The 20664-nt window shown below is 35.8% G+C and overlaps 1 protein-coding gene across 3 annotated transcripts in view; it reads left to right on the top strand.

The window, feature by feature from the left end:
• C16H8orf34 (chromosome 16 C8orf34 homolog) overlaps nucleotides 1-20664 on the top strand; it is a 371793-nt gene that overhangs the window by 283975 nt on the left and 67154 nt on the right. For all 3 annotated transcript variants that reach the window (XM_057790534.1, XM_057790535.1, XM_057790536.1), the window contains one exon: nucleotides 11632-11708. In XM_057790534.1, the coding sequence (XP_057646517.1) occupies nucleotides 11632-11708 (77 nt within the window). The remainder of the gene's footprint in view (nucleotides 1-11631; nucleotides 11709-20664) is intronic.

Raw genomic sequence — 20664 nt, forward strand, 5'->3', positions numbered from 1 at the left:
TTACCTCAGAAGCCCAGAAAACTCAATTGGAGACTATTAAAGTGTTGTTTAATAACGATTTCTTGGTGTTAATTAAGAAAGCTGACAAGAAGTGCTAGTGAAGACAGGGATTTACTTCCAATAGGTGGTGGTGTCTAAACAACTTGAGAACAGTTTTCTATTATCTTAACATCTTGAATATTTATAGAATGGAAACCCCAGAAACTGTGTATCTAAATAAATATTTTCGAGAAACCGGCTTTATGCACCAGGGCATGAGGACAAGCCTTGTTAGATAGTTCTGGATGATGAAACCAATGGGCTGTGGAATTGTCGCACTGTAGGGACTCATGTGCATTTCAGCTCCACACACAGGATGGATAAAGTCGGCAACGAGCTGGCAAATGCTTAGCAAAAATTGGTTTGCAGAATGATCATTTCCCTACTACAATACATACCAGTCACTGCGCAGTTTTCAAACAATCAACTGGAAACAGCAGTTGGTTCTCAGAAGCTGCTATGAGAAATTATGGGGTGCCCCATGGATTGAGCCTAAAGATCATGAATGTTGATTGGACAAAACTAAGCCAGAGGCTGCCGTTTTCATGAAGTTTAAAATGAGGAGATTTCTAGAGAGTGTTCTCTAGTAAAGCACACATAAGTAAAAGAACCGCAGTACAAGAGGGGAAGGATTGACTCAAAAGAGTCGTTTTCTTCAGGATGGGGGAAACTGAGATGTGATAAAGAAGGAGCCCAGAGGCAGATGAAGGCTTTGGGAATTCTGTGATTCTTAAAAGTGCTCACGAGCTGGGGTGTTCAATTATTATACTTTATAAATTAAATTTACTATGATATTTTATTCATAGAACACATTTTATATATTTTATTTAAAAAATTTTATATATGTATAATATCATAAGTTGACTGTCACCTAATAATAATATTTAAAAATAAAATGATCCAGTAATATAAACCAATACAGGTGGCTACTTAGAAAGAAATCATGATTGTTTACCTGTGTTCGGATTGGTTATAGAACTGAGGCTTGCATATATTCAAGCTAGTTCTTAAAGGCTGACAGTGAAAGCAAAGTCCTAGGGGACTAACCACCTGGAGGACCACACTGGCCATTCAGCAACACTCATTTGGCTTGTTGCTTCAACCTGAGTATCTCCTCTTGTGTATGTTACAAAGCTTCCTGTGCCCAGGCCATTCTTTCCTCGGTGGTAGCAGCTTTCTTTTGCTGCCTGTAGTATTCTTACCATTTGCCCTATGGTCATGTTTAGTGTCCCTGACATTGAGTTCACACCAAAAGCTTCCTGTTTTAAAGTCCTGTTTTTGAAAGAGTATTTGTTCTCACTTCAAATGATTTCATGCTTCTTAAAGCTTTCATGCTGAATGTAAAAGTTACACAACACAGAGACTGTTTAACAACTTGGCCATTAACTAAACCATATCCTCTTTAGAAATTGCATATACATATTTACTATAGAGACTTAAATATCCTGGGAAATTAAACAATACATCTAGTGGTATGTTTTTTATTATACTTACATCCCCCGGAAAAATGCATTCATTAAGTCAAAGCTCTTTTTTTGAAATATTTATATCCTGCTTTTTCCACACTCAAATATTAGAATACCTAATTAGGAAATTGCAAAACAGGAGTTCATGCTTCAGGACATTCCTTTCCCCTGAAGTTAGTCAAATCGTGAGACCCCAAAGTTGAGTATCTTTAGCATCATCCAAAAATCTCTGATGTGACTTACATGTCAACTATGCATCTATACTGAACTTGGCTCAAGATAAATATTTCTATAAATAGACCTAATTCTGTGCAGAGAAATTCTAGTAACACAAGCAGCCATGGTAAAAATGATGACAAGAGGAAGCTGATCAAAGCTAAACATTGAGATGAGCATTCAAGATGTCAGATCCGGTCAGCATGCTCAACCAATAGATTAAAATTGCAATCCAAGAGTTCAAAGACAGATATTTTTTGAAATTATTGTTCCAGACTTCTGTGTTGTTTCAATAAAGACTCATTTTCTATTACATTTTATGTGATTAAAAACTTGAACAACTATAGGATGTATCTTGAAAACACAGTTGTTCATAAGATAAATTTCCCTACAGTAGCAAGAACACAACTGTTTACCTGTCTGCATGTGCTAGTTAGCACTAGCAAATAAATATACTTCAAACACATGAAAGTTTGTTGCTACAGATATGACGCATTGAATTTTTATTTTTTTATGATGTCTGTTTGCTTACCTTAGTTTGTTAGATTGGTATTCCATCACAATTGCAGTCTTTTTGTCTGGGTCTATTTGCCTTTGTTAATTTCAATAAAATTCTCACCTGCTCTGCAAAGTCCATCCCAGGTGTGCTCTGCTGGGTTCTAGGACGGCCATCATCCCATAGATTTCAGTGAATATGACACCCATAACCACAGAATGCTCAAGACGGTCAATTAGCAGAGCATAGCCTAAAATGTTGACATTATCGCCACCTCAAATATGTTCTTTTATTAAAATATTAACGCTGTATATGTATTCAAGTGAATGCCATAAGACAGTAATAGAAAATTTAGTTCAACATATTTGAAACCACATAGTGTGTAGTTGTTCAGTAATACTTGTTGAATAATGAATATGCAAAGATATACATAAATGGATGAACGAATGAAATCAGGCAATAAGGCACCTATCTAAAACTATCACATGGTCACTGAGAGGAAATAGAGAACACACATCATACTTCTAACTGTAAGATTTCATGAAATTCATAAAAAGCTTTCTTTTAGTACTTAAATATATGTATAAATGTGTATATGTATATATATATATATTCAATTTAACACATACATTTAATTCAATTTTATATGTATATGTGGATGTTTGTATCCCTATAAATAATTTTTACTATAGAAAATAAATTTTAATATTAAGTAAATATTGTACTCAATAATTTTAACTCATAAACTGAAAAATATAATAAATTATAAAATTACAGTCTTTGCCCACAGTTTGATAGAATGTAAATTAATTTATTTATTAATTTTTTTCTTTTATCAAAACTAGATTATTTTCTCACATAATATATCCTGGTTACAGTTTCCCTTCCCTCTGCTCCTCCTAGTTCCTTCCCATCTCCCTTCTCATTTAGAATCACTCCCTTTCTGTCTCTCATTAGAAAAGAACAGGCTTCTAAGGGATGATAATAATAAAATTAAAATAAAATAGATAAAACAAAAGCTATCACATCAGAATTGGACAAGACAAATCAACAGAAGGAAAGGAGCCCAAGAGAAGGTGAAAGAACTAGAGACCCACTCACTCACACTCATGGGAGTCTTATAAAAACACTAAATTGAAGCTCATAACATATGTGCAGAGTACCTGGTGCACACCATTGCAGGCCCTATGCCTGCTTCCCCTGTCTCTGTGAGTTCATATGAGCTTCATACATTACTTAGAGGACCTTGTTTACTTGGTGTCCTTCATTCCCTCTGTCTATTTCACTATTTCTTACTCTGCTGTTGGGTTCCCTGAGCTCTGAGAGGAGGGATTTGATAGAGACATCACATTTAAGGCTGACTGTTCCAAGGTCTTTCACTCTCTGCATAGTATCTGGCTGTGGGTCTCTGTGTTTGTTCCCATCTGTTTCAGAAGGTTTCTTTGATGATGGTTGAGCAAGGTACTGGTCTATGAGTATAGAAGAATAGCATTAGGAGTTATTTTATCACTCTTAGTTTTTGTTTGTTTGTTTGTGTTTGTTTTATAGACCAATAGTACTTGGTTTTACCCTAGGACCCTGGGTTATAAACCAAAGCAGTGCCAGGTATGGCTTCTATCTGGATGACAGTGGGCCACAATGCAAGTCACAATGCTGGTTGCTTACTCCTGCAAGTTTTGTGCTCTCATTGCTATAGCATATCATGCAAGAAGGACACCATTTTAGATAAAAGGGTTTGTGGCCCAATAGGGGTTAATGGTTTTCTTTTGGTAGCATGCAGGGTGCCTTCCTGTACCAAAGACACTAGGATGTAGGGGTGAAGACTCTATGTAGTTCCTAGCCCAACTTCTCCATGTTCAATGAGCTGTGTAGGTGTTGTCTTCAGCAGTGGAACCTTCCTGTCAGTTTGTGGACAGCAACTAATAGTCCTGGCTATACTTTGGCTTGTTTGGGGATTTCCATGGGGCCTTTGGCCAGCAAGTCTATTAAATATATACCGATCCTGGTACTGGAAGCTACATTTGGTGACAAGATAGCCAGCTGGGGCTCTGTCTCCGGTCATTTGACAATTTCATTAAGATATGTATTTTAGGAGGTGTCTACTGCACTAGGTTTCTACACCACCCTTCAAATCACACTTAATTTCAGCTATCTTTCCCTGTTTTCCCGTCATCAATTACTCTCTCTTCTTTCTCCTTCCCACTTGATTCTCCCAGTCAAGCTTCCCCCTTTATCCTGTTTATCTATTGTATTTCCATGTTCTAATTAGAACTATTTCTGCCCTCTAGTTCCCTTACTCTATTCCTAACCCGTGTGGTTCTATGAATTGTAATTTAGTTATCATTGACCCAACAACTATTATCCACATATAAGAGAATAAATGCTGTATTTGTCTTTCTGGGTCTAGAATACCTCACTCAGGACACTTTGTATTTTAGTTGCATCCATTTGCCTGCAAATTTCATGATGTCTTTTTCTTTTAATAGTTGAATAACACTCCATTATGTAATGTACCACATTTTTCTTTACCCATTCTTTTGTTAAAGGACAGCTGTTTCCAGTTTCTGACTATTATCATACAGCAGCAACACACACAGTTAAGTACGTGGGCTTGTGGTTACATGAAGCATCCTCTGGGTATATGCCCAAGAGTAGTACAGCTGGATCTTGAGATAGATTGGTTTCTATCCTCCTGAGGAAACATCCCAGTGATTTCCAAAGTGGCTTTACAAGTTTGCACTCCCAACAATGGATATGTGTTCCTTTTATTCCATATTCTTACCAGCATGTCACTTACTTTATTGATCTTAGTCATCCTGACAGGTTTAAGATGAAATCTCAAAGTAGTATTGATTGCATTTATTTGATGGCTAAGGTTGTTGAATATTTCTTTAAGTTTTTCCTCTGTCATTCATTTCTTTTATATTTTCCAATTTGGTGGAGTACATGTTATTAAAGTATTTTCTTATGGTTCTCTGGATTTTCTTGCTGTCTGTTGTTATATTATTCTTTTCATTTCTAATTTTGTTAAATTTAAATATTCTCTCTTTTAGTTAATATTCTTGCCTTTTAGTTAATTTAAATAAATTTTTCAATCTTTTGATTTTCTAAAAGAATCAACTCTTCATTCTATTGACTCTTTGTATTGTTTTTTGTTTCTTCTTTTTAAATTTCAATATGGAATTTCATTATTTACCATCCTCTACTTCTTTTGGGTGTGATTTCTTTTCATTTAAGAGCTTTCCTTTGTGTGTGTGTGTGTGTGTGTGTGTGCATGCTCACGTGCACTTCCTTCTTTTGATTTTATTGAACTCTTTATTTCCTTTGTGTTTTTTTGTTTTTGTTTGTTTGTTTTTAGATATAGTTAACCTCTTTATGTTTGAGGAGTTTTTTGTTTGCTTATTTGTTTATTGTTGATGTTTGTTTTTTATTTTTTCTAATTCCTTCTGTAGAGTTTGATATACATCAAGATAAATACTGTATAAATTTGACTTTATCATGGACTGTCTTATTTTCTCCATCTGTGGTGACTGAAAGTTTTGATAGGTTTAGTAATCTAGGCTGGGAATCTTTGATCACTTACTATCTACAACACATCTGTTTAGGCACTTCTGGCTTTCAGACACTCAATGGAGAAGTCAGACATGATTCTAGTAGATCTACCTTTATTATGTTACTTACTTTTTTCCTTTGTGGCTTTTAATAGTCCTTCTTTTCTCTGTATATTTAGTATTTTGGCTCTCACATTTCAAGGTAATGTCTTTTCAGGTCTAGTTTGTTTGGTGTTCTTTATGCTTCATATACTTCAATATGTCAGGCCTCTCCTATTGGTTAGGGTTTATTCCCTGTTAGGTTAGGGAAATTTTATACTATGATTTTGCTGTAAATATTTTCTTTGTCTTTTAGTTGATTTTCTTCTCCTTCTTCTATTCCTATTATTCTTAGGTTGACCTTTGCATAGTGTCCCAGATTTCCTGGATGTTTTGTGCCAGAAGTTTTTCAGTTTTAACTTTTTCTGTTATAGATGTATTAATTTCTTCTATCATGTCTTCAATGCCTGAGAGTCTCTCTTCTATCTTTTGCATTCTTTTTCTGAATCTTGCCTCTGAGGTTTCTGTTCCAGGTCCTAAATTTTCATCTTCACATTACCCTCAGTTTGGGTTTTCTAAAGATTCAGTTTGTCAATTTTATTTCTATTTTCAGGACTAGGACAGTCTTTCTTTGTTGTTGTTTTGTGTGTGTGTGCATGTGTGCGCATACATGCATGTATATGTGTGTATGTGTTTTCATTTCCTTACAGTGTTTGTGTTTTTGTAGATTTCTTGAAGGGATTTAATCATTTTCTTTTTCAGGACCTCTGTCATACGCTTAAAGTCTATTTTAAGGTATTGTATTTGTGCTTCGATTATTTTGGAATATTCAGGGCCTATTATGTTAGGGTTGCAGAGCTTTAGTGGAGACATGTTTTAGTTGGGTTTCTATTGATTATGTTTTTATGCTGGTATTTAAGCGCCTGGGTTTGGGAAGAATGTAATTCTAGGTGCTGATATCTAGTCTTGTCTTTGTTGGGTATGCATTTTGTTCCTTGGTTTCTGTTTCTTCCCTAGTTCTTAGGAGAGTGTGATATCTGTGTGTTGCCTCATGGGAAATTCTTTTGGTTCTTTTTGGTGTGGCCAATGGAGCTCCAAGTAAGAAGGTGTTCCTGGGTACTGGGAACAAACACTTAGGAATGTGGATGAACTGGGGTGGGGAATGGGGTTTCACGGGAGGGAGGAAAGCAGTGTGTTGCACTGGGATCTACTTAGTTCATCCCCTGAGGTTGGGTGCAGAGAGTAAGGAGAGATCACAGTAGAAAGTCTACTGCAGAACTCGACATGAGATTGTGGGTTTGGATTGGAAGAGAGTACGGGGAGATGAAGATCTTGAGTTAGCCTACCTATTTCCCTGGATAGAGTTTTAACTTAATTTTAAAAGGTTCAATTAAAGTCCAGCTTGCATCTTGATTTAATGGGCCTATCCATACTAGTGTATAAGCTGTTAAAAGTTGCTTTTAATAGATAGGTGCTGAAGTATTATTTGTAATTGAATGGCTATTTCTTTGCTTGGTACATTTTCCATTTTCCATCTTGACTTTGTCAACTAAAATATGCTACTTTTAATGGATCTACTCTGTTTAGAAGCGCTGTAGGTAAATTATCTTAATTTATGTTTTCCCTCGAGTTAGTATCATAGTGGAGGGCACTCTGTGTTCTACAGTGATATCTATGTTTATATAGAGATAAGTTTATACCCAAGAAATTGAATAAAACACTGAATGACCAGAGATAAAGATTCCATGAGCTACAATCTTGGACTTGTGCCAAGTTTTTCAGTGTTTCCCTACTCACTGACCATAAGGGGCTTGAAGTTTTCAACATTATAACATCTTGCCCAGAGTACTTATTTCATGCATTAGGAAAATCTATCCCCATTTGCACATGAGTTAAATCATTTTTATATAATCACATGGCTTTAAAAATATATTTTAAATTAAAATAGAAAGCTTCCCTATTTCCACCCTATTTCCTCCCAGATACTCTCATTCTAACCCTTTTCATGTTTTCCCCTGAAATTGTTTATTTTCATTGGTTATCACTATTATTACATACCTATGTATATGTATGCACAAATATATAAATACATGTTTTAAAAATCTACTTTTGTGTGTGTGTGTGTGTGTGTGTGTGTATATATATATATATATATATATATATATATATATATATATAGTTCCAGGTCATATATATACTGACCATTCTGTATTTGATAACCAATAAGAAAACTTATTCCTGAGAGAGGCTGATTATTCTTTTAGCTATCAATAGTTGTCTACAGTTCTTTGTCTAGGGGTGGGTTCCATAAAAATTTCTCCCTTACACGTTACTATGTCTATAAATACGGTTCTTGTTCCAGTCTCCTTAATGTAGCTATTTCTAGCAGAGACAAATTTTCAGTAGACTTCCTGGTATTATGACTCTTAAATTCTTTCAGCCCTCCTTTCTACTCTGTTTCCCAGGTCATCCATGCAGTAGCTGAAGTGTAGGTGCTTACATTAAGGAAGGGCTTCATATTATGTATTGTTTTCTGAATTGTGTCTGGATTTAGTTTTCTTTATTCATCTCCCTTTGCTATAAAAAGAAGCTTCTTTGATCAGGACTCTTTTAATATTAATAAATATAAGAATCAAGTTTATAAAACCCAATAGTCTAAAATACTTTTTTCTAAACTGATTTTTAAAATTTCAACATATGAAATTAAATTTAACTAGGGAAATTGATGACGAATGGTATAGAGTATAGATGTGACGTATAATTATCAGTATTACAGACTTCTCTAGAAACCATAAATACCTTTCTACATTGCACTAATTAACCTAAATTGGAACCCAAAGGGGTTCCCACCATTTTATTCATTTAATTGAAAACCTCCACTCACCCACTTCTCTAAGATTTATACTAAACAGTCACAACTTCTTGCTTGATATGGTGAATAAATAAAACCTCTACCACTGAAGGAGGCTTCACTCAGCAACTGATGGGAACAGATGCAGAAACCCCTAACCAACCATTAGGTGGACCTGGGGAAATCCTGTGCAAGTAAGGGAGGAAGGATTATAGGAGCCAGAGGGAGCAAAGAAACCACAGAAAAACACACAGAGTCAAGTGACTTGGACTCATGGGGGATCACAGAGATTGAACCACCAATCAGAGAACTTGAATGGGACTGACCTGGGCCCTCTGTACATGTGTATGTGCATGAGATAGGTCCACAATAGCCTGGAATGGAGTATAACAAAGATTTAGTTATTTGACGATAAAACTCACAATAAGAAATCCACAGTCCTCTGTGGGTGCTGGAAGCTGGGAACTGAATCCAGCAAAACACCAGGCCTCACATGCTTTTCATCTGTACTTTTTTTCCCCTCAGGCCCTTTCCTAAATGGGCTGATATCTAAAAGGCTATTGACTGAAGGAGTTCCCACAATACCTCTCCCTTTTGTCTAAATAAAAGTTTTCTAAGCCTAATACAAAACTATATACAATAAGAACAAATATCACACATTGTCCAGGGAAAAGAAGAGGCAAAAACACACATAAAAATTTGAACTACAACCAGCATGACTAACATCAAGCAAGAAACATATGCTAAATGTCCAGTCTAAGATAATTAGTAAATAGCAGAGACTATTTCAATAGTTAGACTATCCTGAGGAGTCTAAATATTATATTAAAATGTCTTGCTCAGCTATTAGAGGAAAGTAACTATGACTATCTAGTCTTCAACCCTATCAAAGACCTAAGAAGAAAAATAATATTACCAGATTTAGAAGCAAGTGAAATCAAGCAACTTCCAAAAAGTGAAAGAAATGACAGAGACAACCAGATCCCTGGTCAATCACCCAAAGTCTCATTTGCAACATTGGGGCAACCAATTTTGGTCTGGAGTGTCTGACAGACCATTTTCAGAGGGAGGACAATGTGAAAGACCTTATCCTGGCAAGTTTCGGTAGTGGCTTTTGCTTCTATCCTGCTTGCCCATTTTACACAATATTATCAGCAGTTGAAAAAAAGGCAGTTTTTTGACCAAAGGCCAGTTTTGCCAAGAAGAAAACAAGCTCCAAGTGGAGTGTTGTTGGTGCCCAACATTCTCTCGGGAATAGATTGGTGCTGCCAGGAGCAATTGTATTTCATGTCAACAGAATCCTGAATTATTTAAATGTCATATTGAAAAGTTCTTTGAAGTGTTTGAAGATTGTCTATCTGTGTGGAGTACAATCTCTGTATATCTAGAGAACCTGACTAGTCTAACTATAAGTATGGCAACCATGGATGACTATTGACATATAATTCTTAATACCTATATACCTTAAAGACTAAGGCTTCACATTATAAAGAGATATGCAACAAATGGGGACAATGACTCAAAATGTAAACAATACATATATAAGTATCTTTATCAGAGGGAAAATGTATAGTACAATATGATAAAACTCTTAAAATTGCATCAATATACAAAATATCTTAAGCAGAGGTAGAAGCATGAATATAATATGACAAAATAACTTTGTATATGTGTACGATAATTATAAGCAGAAATAGTAACATACACAGTATAAAATTATAATTTGAACTTGTATCAATATACAAATTATCTTAGACATGTTGGGAGCCAAAATGTAGGCATATTAAGGAGGTCCACAATAGCTTGGAATGGAGTATAACAAAGGTTTATTCATTTGGTGATAAAACTCACAGTAGAGATCCAAAGTCCTCTGTGGGTGCTGGAATCTGGAAACTGAATCCAGGAAAAAAGTGCCATGCATGCTTTTGTCTGCACTTATAGTACTTCAGATCATGCCCAAATGGACTGGTATCTAAAAGGCTATTGGTTGAAGGAGTTTCCACAGCACACTTTTGTTGCAATTGTGTGGTTTGGTCTTGTTGTGGAATTCTCAGTAGAGGGAGCTAAGGGGTGAGGCTGTTCTCTAATTCTGTTGCCTACTCTTGGGACCCCTTTCTTCTGCTGGGTTGCCTCATCCAGCCTTAATAGAAGATAGGATGCCTAGTCTTTCTGCAACTTTCAATCCCAAGGCTGGCTGGGAAGTATTGCCCTATTTCTGAAGGAGAAAGAAAGTAGGTGGAGGAGGAGGGAGATGTCTGAGACAGGATGGAAGGAAAACGAAAGGAGAAACTAATAGGGCTAGGGAAAATTAATTACCTGATTAATTTAATAAAATTAAAATCCTACAGCATTTAATAATTTGCACCCTTTTTGACTCCTTCACAATTTGTCATCTGAATTAAAAGAAAGAACACCAATTGATGGAATTGATACTAAATCGCATAACCCTTTCCTCATCTAAAAGAAATCATTAAACAAATAAGAATTATAACACTGCAAAACAGAAAACAGACATTAAAAATAGATATATACCAAAATATAGCTGAATAAATGTCAAGAGTTGTGTTTACCTCATTTTTATACTTATTTTTGCTTTTAATTATAGAGGTAGTGTGTGTGTGTGTGTGTGCGCACGCGCACATAAGTGTAGTTGCCCACAGAGGCCAAAATAGACTTCTGGAGCTGTAGTTGCAGGTGGTTGTAAGACATCTTTCCAGTCAGAAGTATTGCTTTATATGTAAAAATAAAGCAACTAGCTCTTGTACATTTTTGATTTTATTATAAACTTCTGAATTAGAAATATGTTTATTTGTACATATATCTATAAGCTGAATAAATATTATTAAAATCTACTCATAAACATCATGATAATTTGAATAAGTAGTTCAATTATGTTGATATCCTCTTACCGTCATTAATATGCATATATATGCATCAACAATGTGTAACTTCTATTTTTAAAAATTAAAATAGATTCTTTACCTGGGACTGAAGAAACTCTCATGGAGGAAGGTGAAGATTTTGAGAGAACATCAAAATTAACAGAACTTGTAAGTATATTAATTTGTTTTTGTTAAATCCATAACAGAAAGTATATTTATTTGTTTTGTTAAATCCATAACACACACTAACACATACACATATTGGAAGCCAGGGGAGAGAAAGCACTAAGATAACATCCACAAAGAACAGAAATAAGCATTCTTTTTATACAGAACTCTTTAAATGCATTCACTATTCCCTATATGTGGCAGAGTTACCATAGTAGCAGGTGACCCCTTTACTGAATACGCAGCAGAGCTGTTTTAAGCTCTTTGGGCAGTTGTGGGAAACTTGATTGAGGCAGTAGTTAATTCCTGTGGAAAATTTAAGGTGGTAGTTAGTTCCTGTGAGATCAGCTGTTACTAGAGCATAGGCACTTTCTAAGAGCTTATGAGTTGCCTTGTCCAACTTTGTCAAATTTAATAAATTGAACTGTGTGCATCCTAACAGAAACTAAATGTTTTCTGTATCTTGAAAGCTTACATATTTCTTAATACCTGCTGTGCCTGCTATTTTCAGATGTGAAGCCCTTGCTATTTTTGTTAAGTCTTTACCAAGATGAAATGGGATTTTGTTTCTGATTTTTAGTGAAATTCAAGGTTAAAAGAATAAATACTGGTAAACCTAAAATTTCTATGTAAATTCTAAATATAAATGACTTGAAAAGATTTTGAATTGTTCCAATACTCTGGCTAATGCAGTCTTTTAGATTTAGATGGCGTTCATATGGTGCTGGCAAATTCTCTGTGTGTTTACCTAGGTTCCCTTCACAAGGTCATGCAGATCAAGGGGTTTAAACAATAGAAGCATATTTCTTGCTGGATGTGGAGATAGAAGGCTGAGATAAAGCTAATGTCTTGGAGACATCTGTTGCTGTTGTATCCCCATCCTCCTTTTACCCAAGATGAATCGCCACCGATACTGGCTTTAAGTACCTTAGTAACTGTATTTCAGAGAATTAGATATTTTTAGAACCCCACTTAAAACACATTTTGAGATAATCATACAAATTTTAGAAATATAAATTATAACCCATGGTGCTGTGATAAAATGGCGTCCAGATTATACAGCATTTTATTACACTTGTCATCTTTTCTTTTGAATATCATAATAAAATTAATTCTTCTGAAAATGCTAAAGAAATCAATGCCTCCTTTCTAAAACATTGTTTTCTCACTGTGGATATCCTGATATTTGTTAAAAATTTACATTTCTGTCTTTCTTCTTATGTATTGATTTCCCCTGCATTCTGATATATAACCTACTTCTTTATTTATTGTCCATATCATCCCAGATATGGAATACAAAAATCCAGAAAATTTTGTTTTTCTAATTCTCTTTTCTTAACTGAGTATTTGCACATAGTAGGCCATAATACATGTGTTTTATATTAGTTGCAAAACTCTGAAAAAAAATCCTCAGCAATGAGTTGAATTCGCTAGAGCCCTAGGAACAGTCTGTGCCATCTTCATGTTTTATAGCAGTTGGTCATTTCTGTCCCTTACCTCTGCATTCCCAGTCACTGTGCCACCTCTTGTCCTCAGTATGGATATCCATGGGTGAGAAAACATGCTCAGAGAAGCTCAGTCACTAGACCATTATTGGAGCAGTATATTCTTACTAAATATTTTCTTGTGTAGCTCACAACTGCTTCCTAGCTACTAGTCCTAGTTATACTACGACAGCTTAAAACCAATTGGTGTTCCTTCTAACGACACTCAGATATTTGTAGTTATTTTAGTTTTCTTTCTATTGCTATGCTAAAATCCTCTGGCCAGAACAACTTAGTGGAGGAGACGGTTTATTTGGATTGTGACCCTAGATCACAGTCCATAAACGAGGGAAGTCAGGGCAAGAACTCAAGAAGAATTGAAAGCATGGAGGGATTTTGTTTGCCAGCTTACTGTTTCAAGCTTAGATAGCTTTCACACATATCTCAGGACTTTCTGACAAGGGAATGATGCCACCCACAGTGGCTAGGACCTCCTACATCAATAGCAGTGAAGACAATCATTCACAGATATGCCCACAAGTCAGTGTGATCTGGGCAATCTCTCAATTGAGATCCTTTTCTCAGATGACTCTAGTCAATGTTAACAATTTAATCTAAGATACAATACGCCAGCATGCCCCATCCTAGACAAATTATTCAGACAACACACAATTTATACTTTCTACCAATGCTTACATTGTCTACTTTCAAATACATACATCCTGGACACTTTCTCTGAATACGATCGTACTTGCCGAGTCTCCTGTAAGCTATGAGTCAAGTATAACCAAATTCAGCACTTCAGGTATTGTTGTCATGTCAGAGAGGACAGCAGGATCTGTGATTGAGACAAATAATACTTTTTGATTATTAATCAGAGTCACATCAACTTTTCTTTGAAAGGTCATTTTCGTATTCATGAACTCTAGGGCGCACCCATAATGGCATGATAGGAAGGCTGGATTGTCATTCAGATTGTAATAACTCATCAATCCTGATTTCCTCAGAGGTTTATTTTACCGTCTGTGAATTCTAGCAAAGTTTATGTTTCTCCCTGCATGTCTAACAGGAGTAGCAATAGTGGCTCAAATCTGTAAATCTACTGCTTGGGCAGTGAAGACGGTGGTGGGGTGGGGTGGGAACAAGAGTTCAGGGTAGACAGCAAGTTGGAGGTCAGTCTGGGCTACATGAGATCCGTCTGATCAAAAAAAAAATTTTTTTTAATTAAAATGGCACTACAAGATTTTTCTCCAGATTCTTTTATCTAATAGCCTTATCAAATAATCTCTGTCTACAGCGTTTGTCTTATTTTAGAACTTCTAATATTCCAGTGGGAAAAAATTAATTAACTTTGTTTAATCAAATTATTTGTAAGTGACTTCACATTGGCTCTTAGAGATGTTTACCTTCTTTCCATAATGATCAAACAATGATTTTCTAATGAAAAATTTTGTTGCATATCAGTTTTGTTTTCATTCATTCAATAGATTTTGCATTCTTAAAACTTGTTCAATTCTGTTTAACTACAGCTAAACCATTTAAATCTCCTTTGGCAATGAGTAACAATTAAAATAATGCATAAACATTAGTATTATAAACATGACAATTTCTATGTGATAGCTGTTTTTAATATGAAGAAAATGCAGATTTAACAAGCTAATTATTTTAGGATAATTATATTTTACATGTAAATTGCCTGAAGTGTGCATTTGTAGGATTTTGGACATTATTTTACATAAACCAGAGAGAAGTTAGTAACTTTTTCTAAATGCTAATATGGAATTCAAGCAAAATAACTTTTCTTTCAATTATTGTAACAAATGTACAACATATCAGAGCAAATTTTCAGTGATATTCTCAATGAATATGTCACAGATAGTAAAGTTATTTTATTCCCAATTCTGCTGTCTGTTTCCTGGCCTTCCTGTTGAGTGGTGTCCATGGATAATTGGACTTGGCCTTTTATACTTTTTTCCTCATGGCTGAATCTGTGCTTCCAATATTTCTTGTATATTTTAGTATTAGAAAGACAATGATTAAGTTTAGATTATTTTCTTTCTCCACCACTCAGAGCAAATCATTTTTCTGAAAATTTTCTCTTCTTTTTCTATGGTCTAGACAGTTTTTTTTAGCATACATATAATCCATGCAGATTAAAACTGGATTTGTCAGGTAAATCCTTTTATTAAAAATGAGTGGACAACAAAGAAAAAGTCTTCAAAAGGAAAACCCAAAGCAGCAGGTATTGACCGTTGTGGCTTAGCTTCTTGGGTGTAATAGATAGACAGCTGTTTTAGATCAGCAATTGCTGAAGATTTGCATAAAGGTTTTTCAAATTTTACAATTCCTATAGCACTCTTAATCTTAAGTTTTTTTATTTTGTTTTCAAGATATTGATTAATTACATGGATCAGAGCAAAGACATAACTGGTTATCATGGCTTACAGAAAACAGAACAGAAATTAAGTGCAGGACTTCTGCAGAGATTTCCTGAAATGCCTGGGAGTAACTCAAAGTTATACTTTCCTTTTGAAGTATTATTTACTGTGGGATTTATGTAAAATTGGCTAGAGTCAGTGTGTTATTACCAGTTGTACAGATGTGTAGCACACTGTCATTTCCTGAAGCATTTCTCACGTGTGGCATTAACTCCTGGCCTTTTGTCTTTCTGTGACTTAGTCACTTTGAAGTTGATAACCATCCTGAGAATTAAGTTACATTTCCTTTTAAGAGAGAAAATTGAGGTTTCTTGACATTTAATGATGTATCAAAAAATAGAGTAAAAAAAAAGAGCATAAGACAATTCCTGTTTCTTAATGTGGAAATTCATTAGATACTAAGTCCCTGTTAAATAGCTACATGCAATATAAAGCACGCACGAACCACACCATCCTCATTGGCTAATCTCAACAGATAGAATTTGTCATCAGATTAAACACACACTGAAAAGCTTGAGTTTGAGGGGTTCTAAGGGTGGTCCTTTACAAAAGGAAGGGATCATGTGAATTTGGGGTCTTATAGATTAGGTTTTCTTTCATCTTTCACAGCTGAAGAGGTTTGAGAGACTGGGGTGTCAGCACACAAGGGAGGTGCTGGCAGTGAGGAGAGAAACAGCACATCCTCACGCTGCCATGGCCACCTTCATCCTGATGCTAAGGTTCTGGAGATTCTGGAATTACCTCACTATAAAGCCTACTCCGTTCAACTAGATGCCAAGTTTGGTTAGTTTTAGGTCTGTAGGATACTGTGTCTTGTGAATTAGTAAATAAAGCCCCTGCTTTATTTGATCCTCTACTGCAAAGTGGATGACATAGGCTTTTGTTCTTGGCTGATATTTTCAACCTCTACTAAGTACTAAGATTTGGACCTGTCTGTAATCAGAAAATAACATATTTGGTTCATTTTCCAACAATCCCACGCATAGGAATTTTTACAATGCATTTATTTAAGAAGGTCAAAATAATATCAAACCTATGATAATCCAAAGGGTTGAAGATAAAGAAGCATTTGTGTTTATAGCAACTGTAACACAAATGATTGCCTGATTACTTCAGAGAGTTTTGACGGCAAGAACATTGTTCCTAAATGGGTTCTTTATACTGGGAATATTTTGGTGAATTGTTTTTTTGCTCATTTAAAATTTATTCCTCAAGTGGTGTGCATAGGTCAGCACAAAGCCTCTGCTCTATTTCTTTTTCCTGTCTGAATGTTAATAAGCAGAATAGAATCTTCTTATATTAAATCCTGCATGCTTTGGAGAATTATATTAAAGGAGGAATTCCATTACACACAATGAACATTGATTGCTAAGCTTGGAGGAGATCTGTAATCTGCTGTGATCTTATGGCTTTTCTAATATGCAGGTTGCTGACGTACCATTATGTCTATTTTCCAGTTGCTTGACTGTTGCTTTCAGGCCAAGTAGTAGGTGCTCACTACTGCTTGAGAGATTCATTCTTCTATTTCTACCCACCTCCTTCTCTTGTAAGTCATACATGTACACATTTGCAAAATTAAAATGAAAAGGTGATAACTTGAAAGCAACATAAAGCTCATATATCTTCATTATATATGATTGACCATTAAACTATTTACATAACCATGGTTACTAATGTCGTTGTTGCCCACCCCCATCAAATCTACCCTATGCAATTCTCTCTGCTTCGTTATCTTTACAAGATGACATTTTGTGACATCTTATGAATTCTTTTCTACATTGGAGTATATTATTAAGCAAGTAAATTGTTTTACATATTTTATAGGGTATATACTTCCATGTAAATTGATGTAAAGTTTGAATAGCTTGGTGAACAAGTTTCAACGTTTTTCTTGCATTAGATAGTGTGCATGGAAAACAGATCGACAATCAGCATTTATAAACTTGAATCTAAGTGTGTTTTATTGGACTTATACTCTTAGAAAATAAAAAACAAAAGAAATGATGTTCATTACCATCTCATCAGGTAAAAGCTCTAAATTATGGATGGTTTTGTGTCATGAAACAATGTGTTGACAAGTTGCTGGCAGGCGATTGTAGCGATGAATTGTCTCTAAAGAACAGTAATGAATGCCTGCTTCACCCAGTGCTTGAGGTTATCATTTTCCTCCTTTCCTGTGTAGAATTTTGCTTGGTGTTTATGACTTACAGATCCAGGATGCCATTAAAGCTGCTAGAGACAAGGTCCTACAACAGGCCAGTTTATCTGATCAGGTTTTGAGGTCTGGTGTGTTTTTTCTTTAAGCATTTCAGAGATGTTGACCTCTAAAATATGAAGAGTGGAAATATTGGGCCAAAGCTATGCAAATATTATCTTTTAAAATCTCTAAGAGTTTTGAAAAACGTAACTTTTATTTATTTATTTATTAAAGATTTCTGCTTCCTCCCCGCCACTGCCTCCCATTTCCCTCCCCCTCCCCCAAACAAGTCCCCCTCCCTCATCAGCCAGAAGAGCAGTCAGGGTTCCCTACCCTGTGGGAAGTCCAAGGACCTCCCACCTCCTTCCAGGTCTAGTAAGGTGAGCATCTAAACTGCCTAGGCTCCCACAAAGCCAGTGTGTGCAGTAGGATCAAAACCCAGTGCCATTGTTCTTGACTTCTCAGCAGTCCTCATTGTCCGCTATGTTCAGCGAGTTCCAACGAAAAATGTAACTTTTAAATGTCATGTTCATACAGGAAAAATGACCTAACAGGGTGAAGTCTGGTACAATACATGATTAAACATTAATTGCGGCTTTGGAAAGTAATTCAGTCTTTCTGCATCCTTTCAGTGCATCTCAGTAGAAGTATGACATTATTGAGATGAGTTAAATTTTATACTTATATTTTAAGGTAATGTGGCAGGAGAATATGCACAGGTGCAAGCAAATGCAATTGCTCCTCCTGGGTAGATGCTACCCCAGAAGACGCGGGGCGTTGCACTCTTCTTGTCCAGGGATCATACCGCGGTCCATTCATTTTTGCAAAGATGATAAGCAAAAGGGAAAGCATTTTTGATATTTTCAGTATTTTGAAGTCATTTTGACTCCTATAGATTGTATTGGATTCATATGTAACTGGACTGAAGAGGAAGGAGTGTGATGTGGATGACGTTCATGATGAGAAACAAAGCCAAGCGTCTTTGATTATAACTTGTGTGGGGCATGCTCCATGAAATGCATTACTATGGACTCCTTTAATAGATGTAGAAAAGCATTATGTTCATAAAGGGATTTCCTTCCATTCTTGTCGTTTTTTCATCTAAAACAGCCAGATACAGAGTTCTTTTCTATAGAAGCTTGCATGTTTGTACACTTCTTTTCATCTTCTAATCACATTTATTTGGATGAAATCTTCTTTCTTTTCTTATTATAAAAGTGGTTATAAACATAACTGTAGTTTCAGAAATGTGCTTATTCAAATAAACTGAAAAATATCCTTTCTATTTGTTGACATTTTATTATTTGTAGGTGATTTTAAAATAACTTAATTTTTAAGAAATTCTCATGAATGACTATTTTGCTTGCATGTATATTGGTGCACCAACTGTGTTTCTAGTGTTCCTGGAGACCAGAGAGACATTAGAGTTACATATAACCATGAGCTGCCATGTGGGTGCTGTAAATTGAACCCAGGTCCTCTGAAAGAGCCGGTCATGGTGGTAGTCACTGACTCCACTCCCCAGCCCCTATATTCTTCATTTAAAAAAGAATGATAAGCATATTCTCAAAGAATTTTATATTGCTAGTTTTAAAGTCTGTATATTAGTGTGGCCTTGTATCATATTTCATTAATGTCTTCTTACTGTTCATCTTGTAAAGTGTTGACTTAAACTTTAGTGTTAAACATCAAGATAATATTGACATATTTGAGCAAATGTCAGGCTTTAGGTTGGATTTTCCTATCATGTTGTCCCAAGTTATCAATGTGATCAGGAACTTATGACATTACCTAGGAACTCAGCTTGCCAGTGCCATGAATAATCTTTTATATCTCACTGCCGGGCAAATAGCTAATTCCGAGTCTCTTGATGTACTGCACAAATATTAATTTTCTCTGTTTTCATATGAAAAGAGCTATAAACACTGACTTAGTTTGCTTGAGATTTGGTTCATGGGGTAATTCTTTAGAGGAAACACTGTGCGTATAGATTTTAGATGGTCTCTGAATGCTTCAGGCAGGCTAAATTCTTTAACCGTCAAAGCCTGTAGTACTTTAAAATTCTTGATCTGTTCCATAAAAGTCCATTTGGCTTGTTTGTCAAGCATCAGAATGGCTTACCAGGATTAAACATTCTTACATCATATATAAGTAAAACTAAAAACAAAATCTTATAAAATTATTTTGTTCTGTCTGTAAGTATAAAAATGTAATATTTTTTTTTCAGGAGCAGAGTAGTATTTATTTTTTTATTATTTTTATTCTTTTTAATTAAAATTTCCACCTGCTCCCCGTTTCCCATTTCCCTCCCCCTCCTCCCACATATTGCCCCCTCCCCCCACTCCTCTCCCCCTATCCCCACTCCTCTTCTCCTCCCCCACTCCATTCCCCCTCCCTCTCGATACTGAAGAGCAGTCCAAATTCCCTGCTCTGCCGGAAGACCAAGGTTCTCCCACTTCTATCTAGGTCCAAGAAGGTGAGCGTCCAAACAGGCTAAGCTCCCACAAAGCCAGTTCATGTATTAGGATCGAAACCTAGTGCCATTGTCCTTGGCTTCTCATCAGCCTTCATTGTCCGCCATGTTCAGAGAGTCCAGTTTCAACCCATGCTTATTCAGTCCCAGTCCAGCTGGCCTTGGTGGGCTCCAAATAGATCAGTTCCACTGTCACAGTGGGTGGGTGCACCCCTCGTGGTCCTGACTTCCTTGCTCATGTTCTCCCTCCTTCTGCTCCTCATTTGGACCTTTAGAGCTCACTGAGGAGAGGGAACCTGAAATGACCCTATCCTATACTAATGAATATCTTGCATATCACCTTAGAACCTTCATCTGGAGATGG

Source organism: Chionomys nivalis, chromosome 16, assembly GCF_950005125.1.
Source record: "Chionomys nivalis chromosome 16, mChiNiv1.1, whole genome shotgun sequence".
In the NCBI taxonomy this organism is placed as follows: Eukaryota; Metazoa; Chordata; class Mammalia; order Rodentia; family Cricetidae; genus Chionomys; species Chionomys nivalis.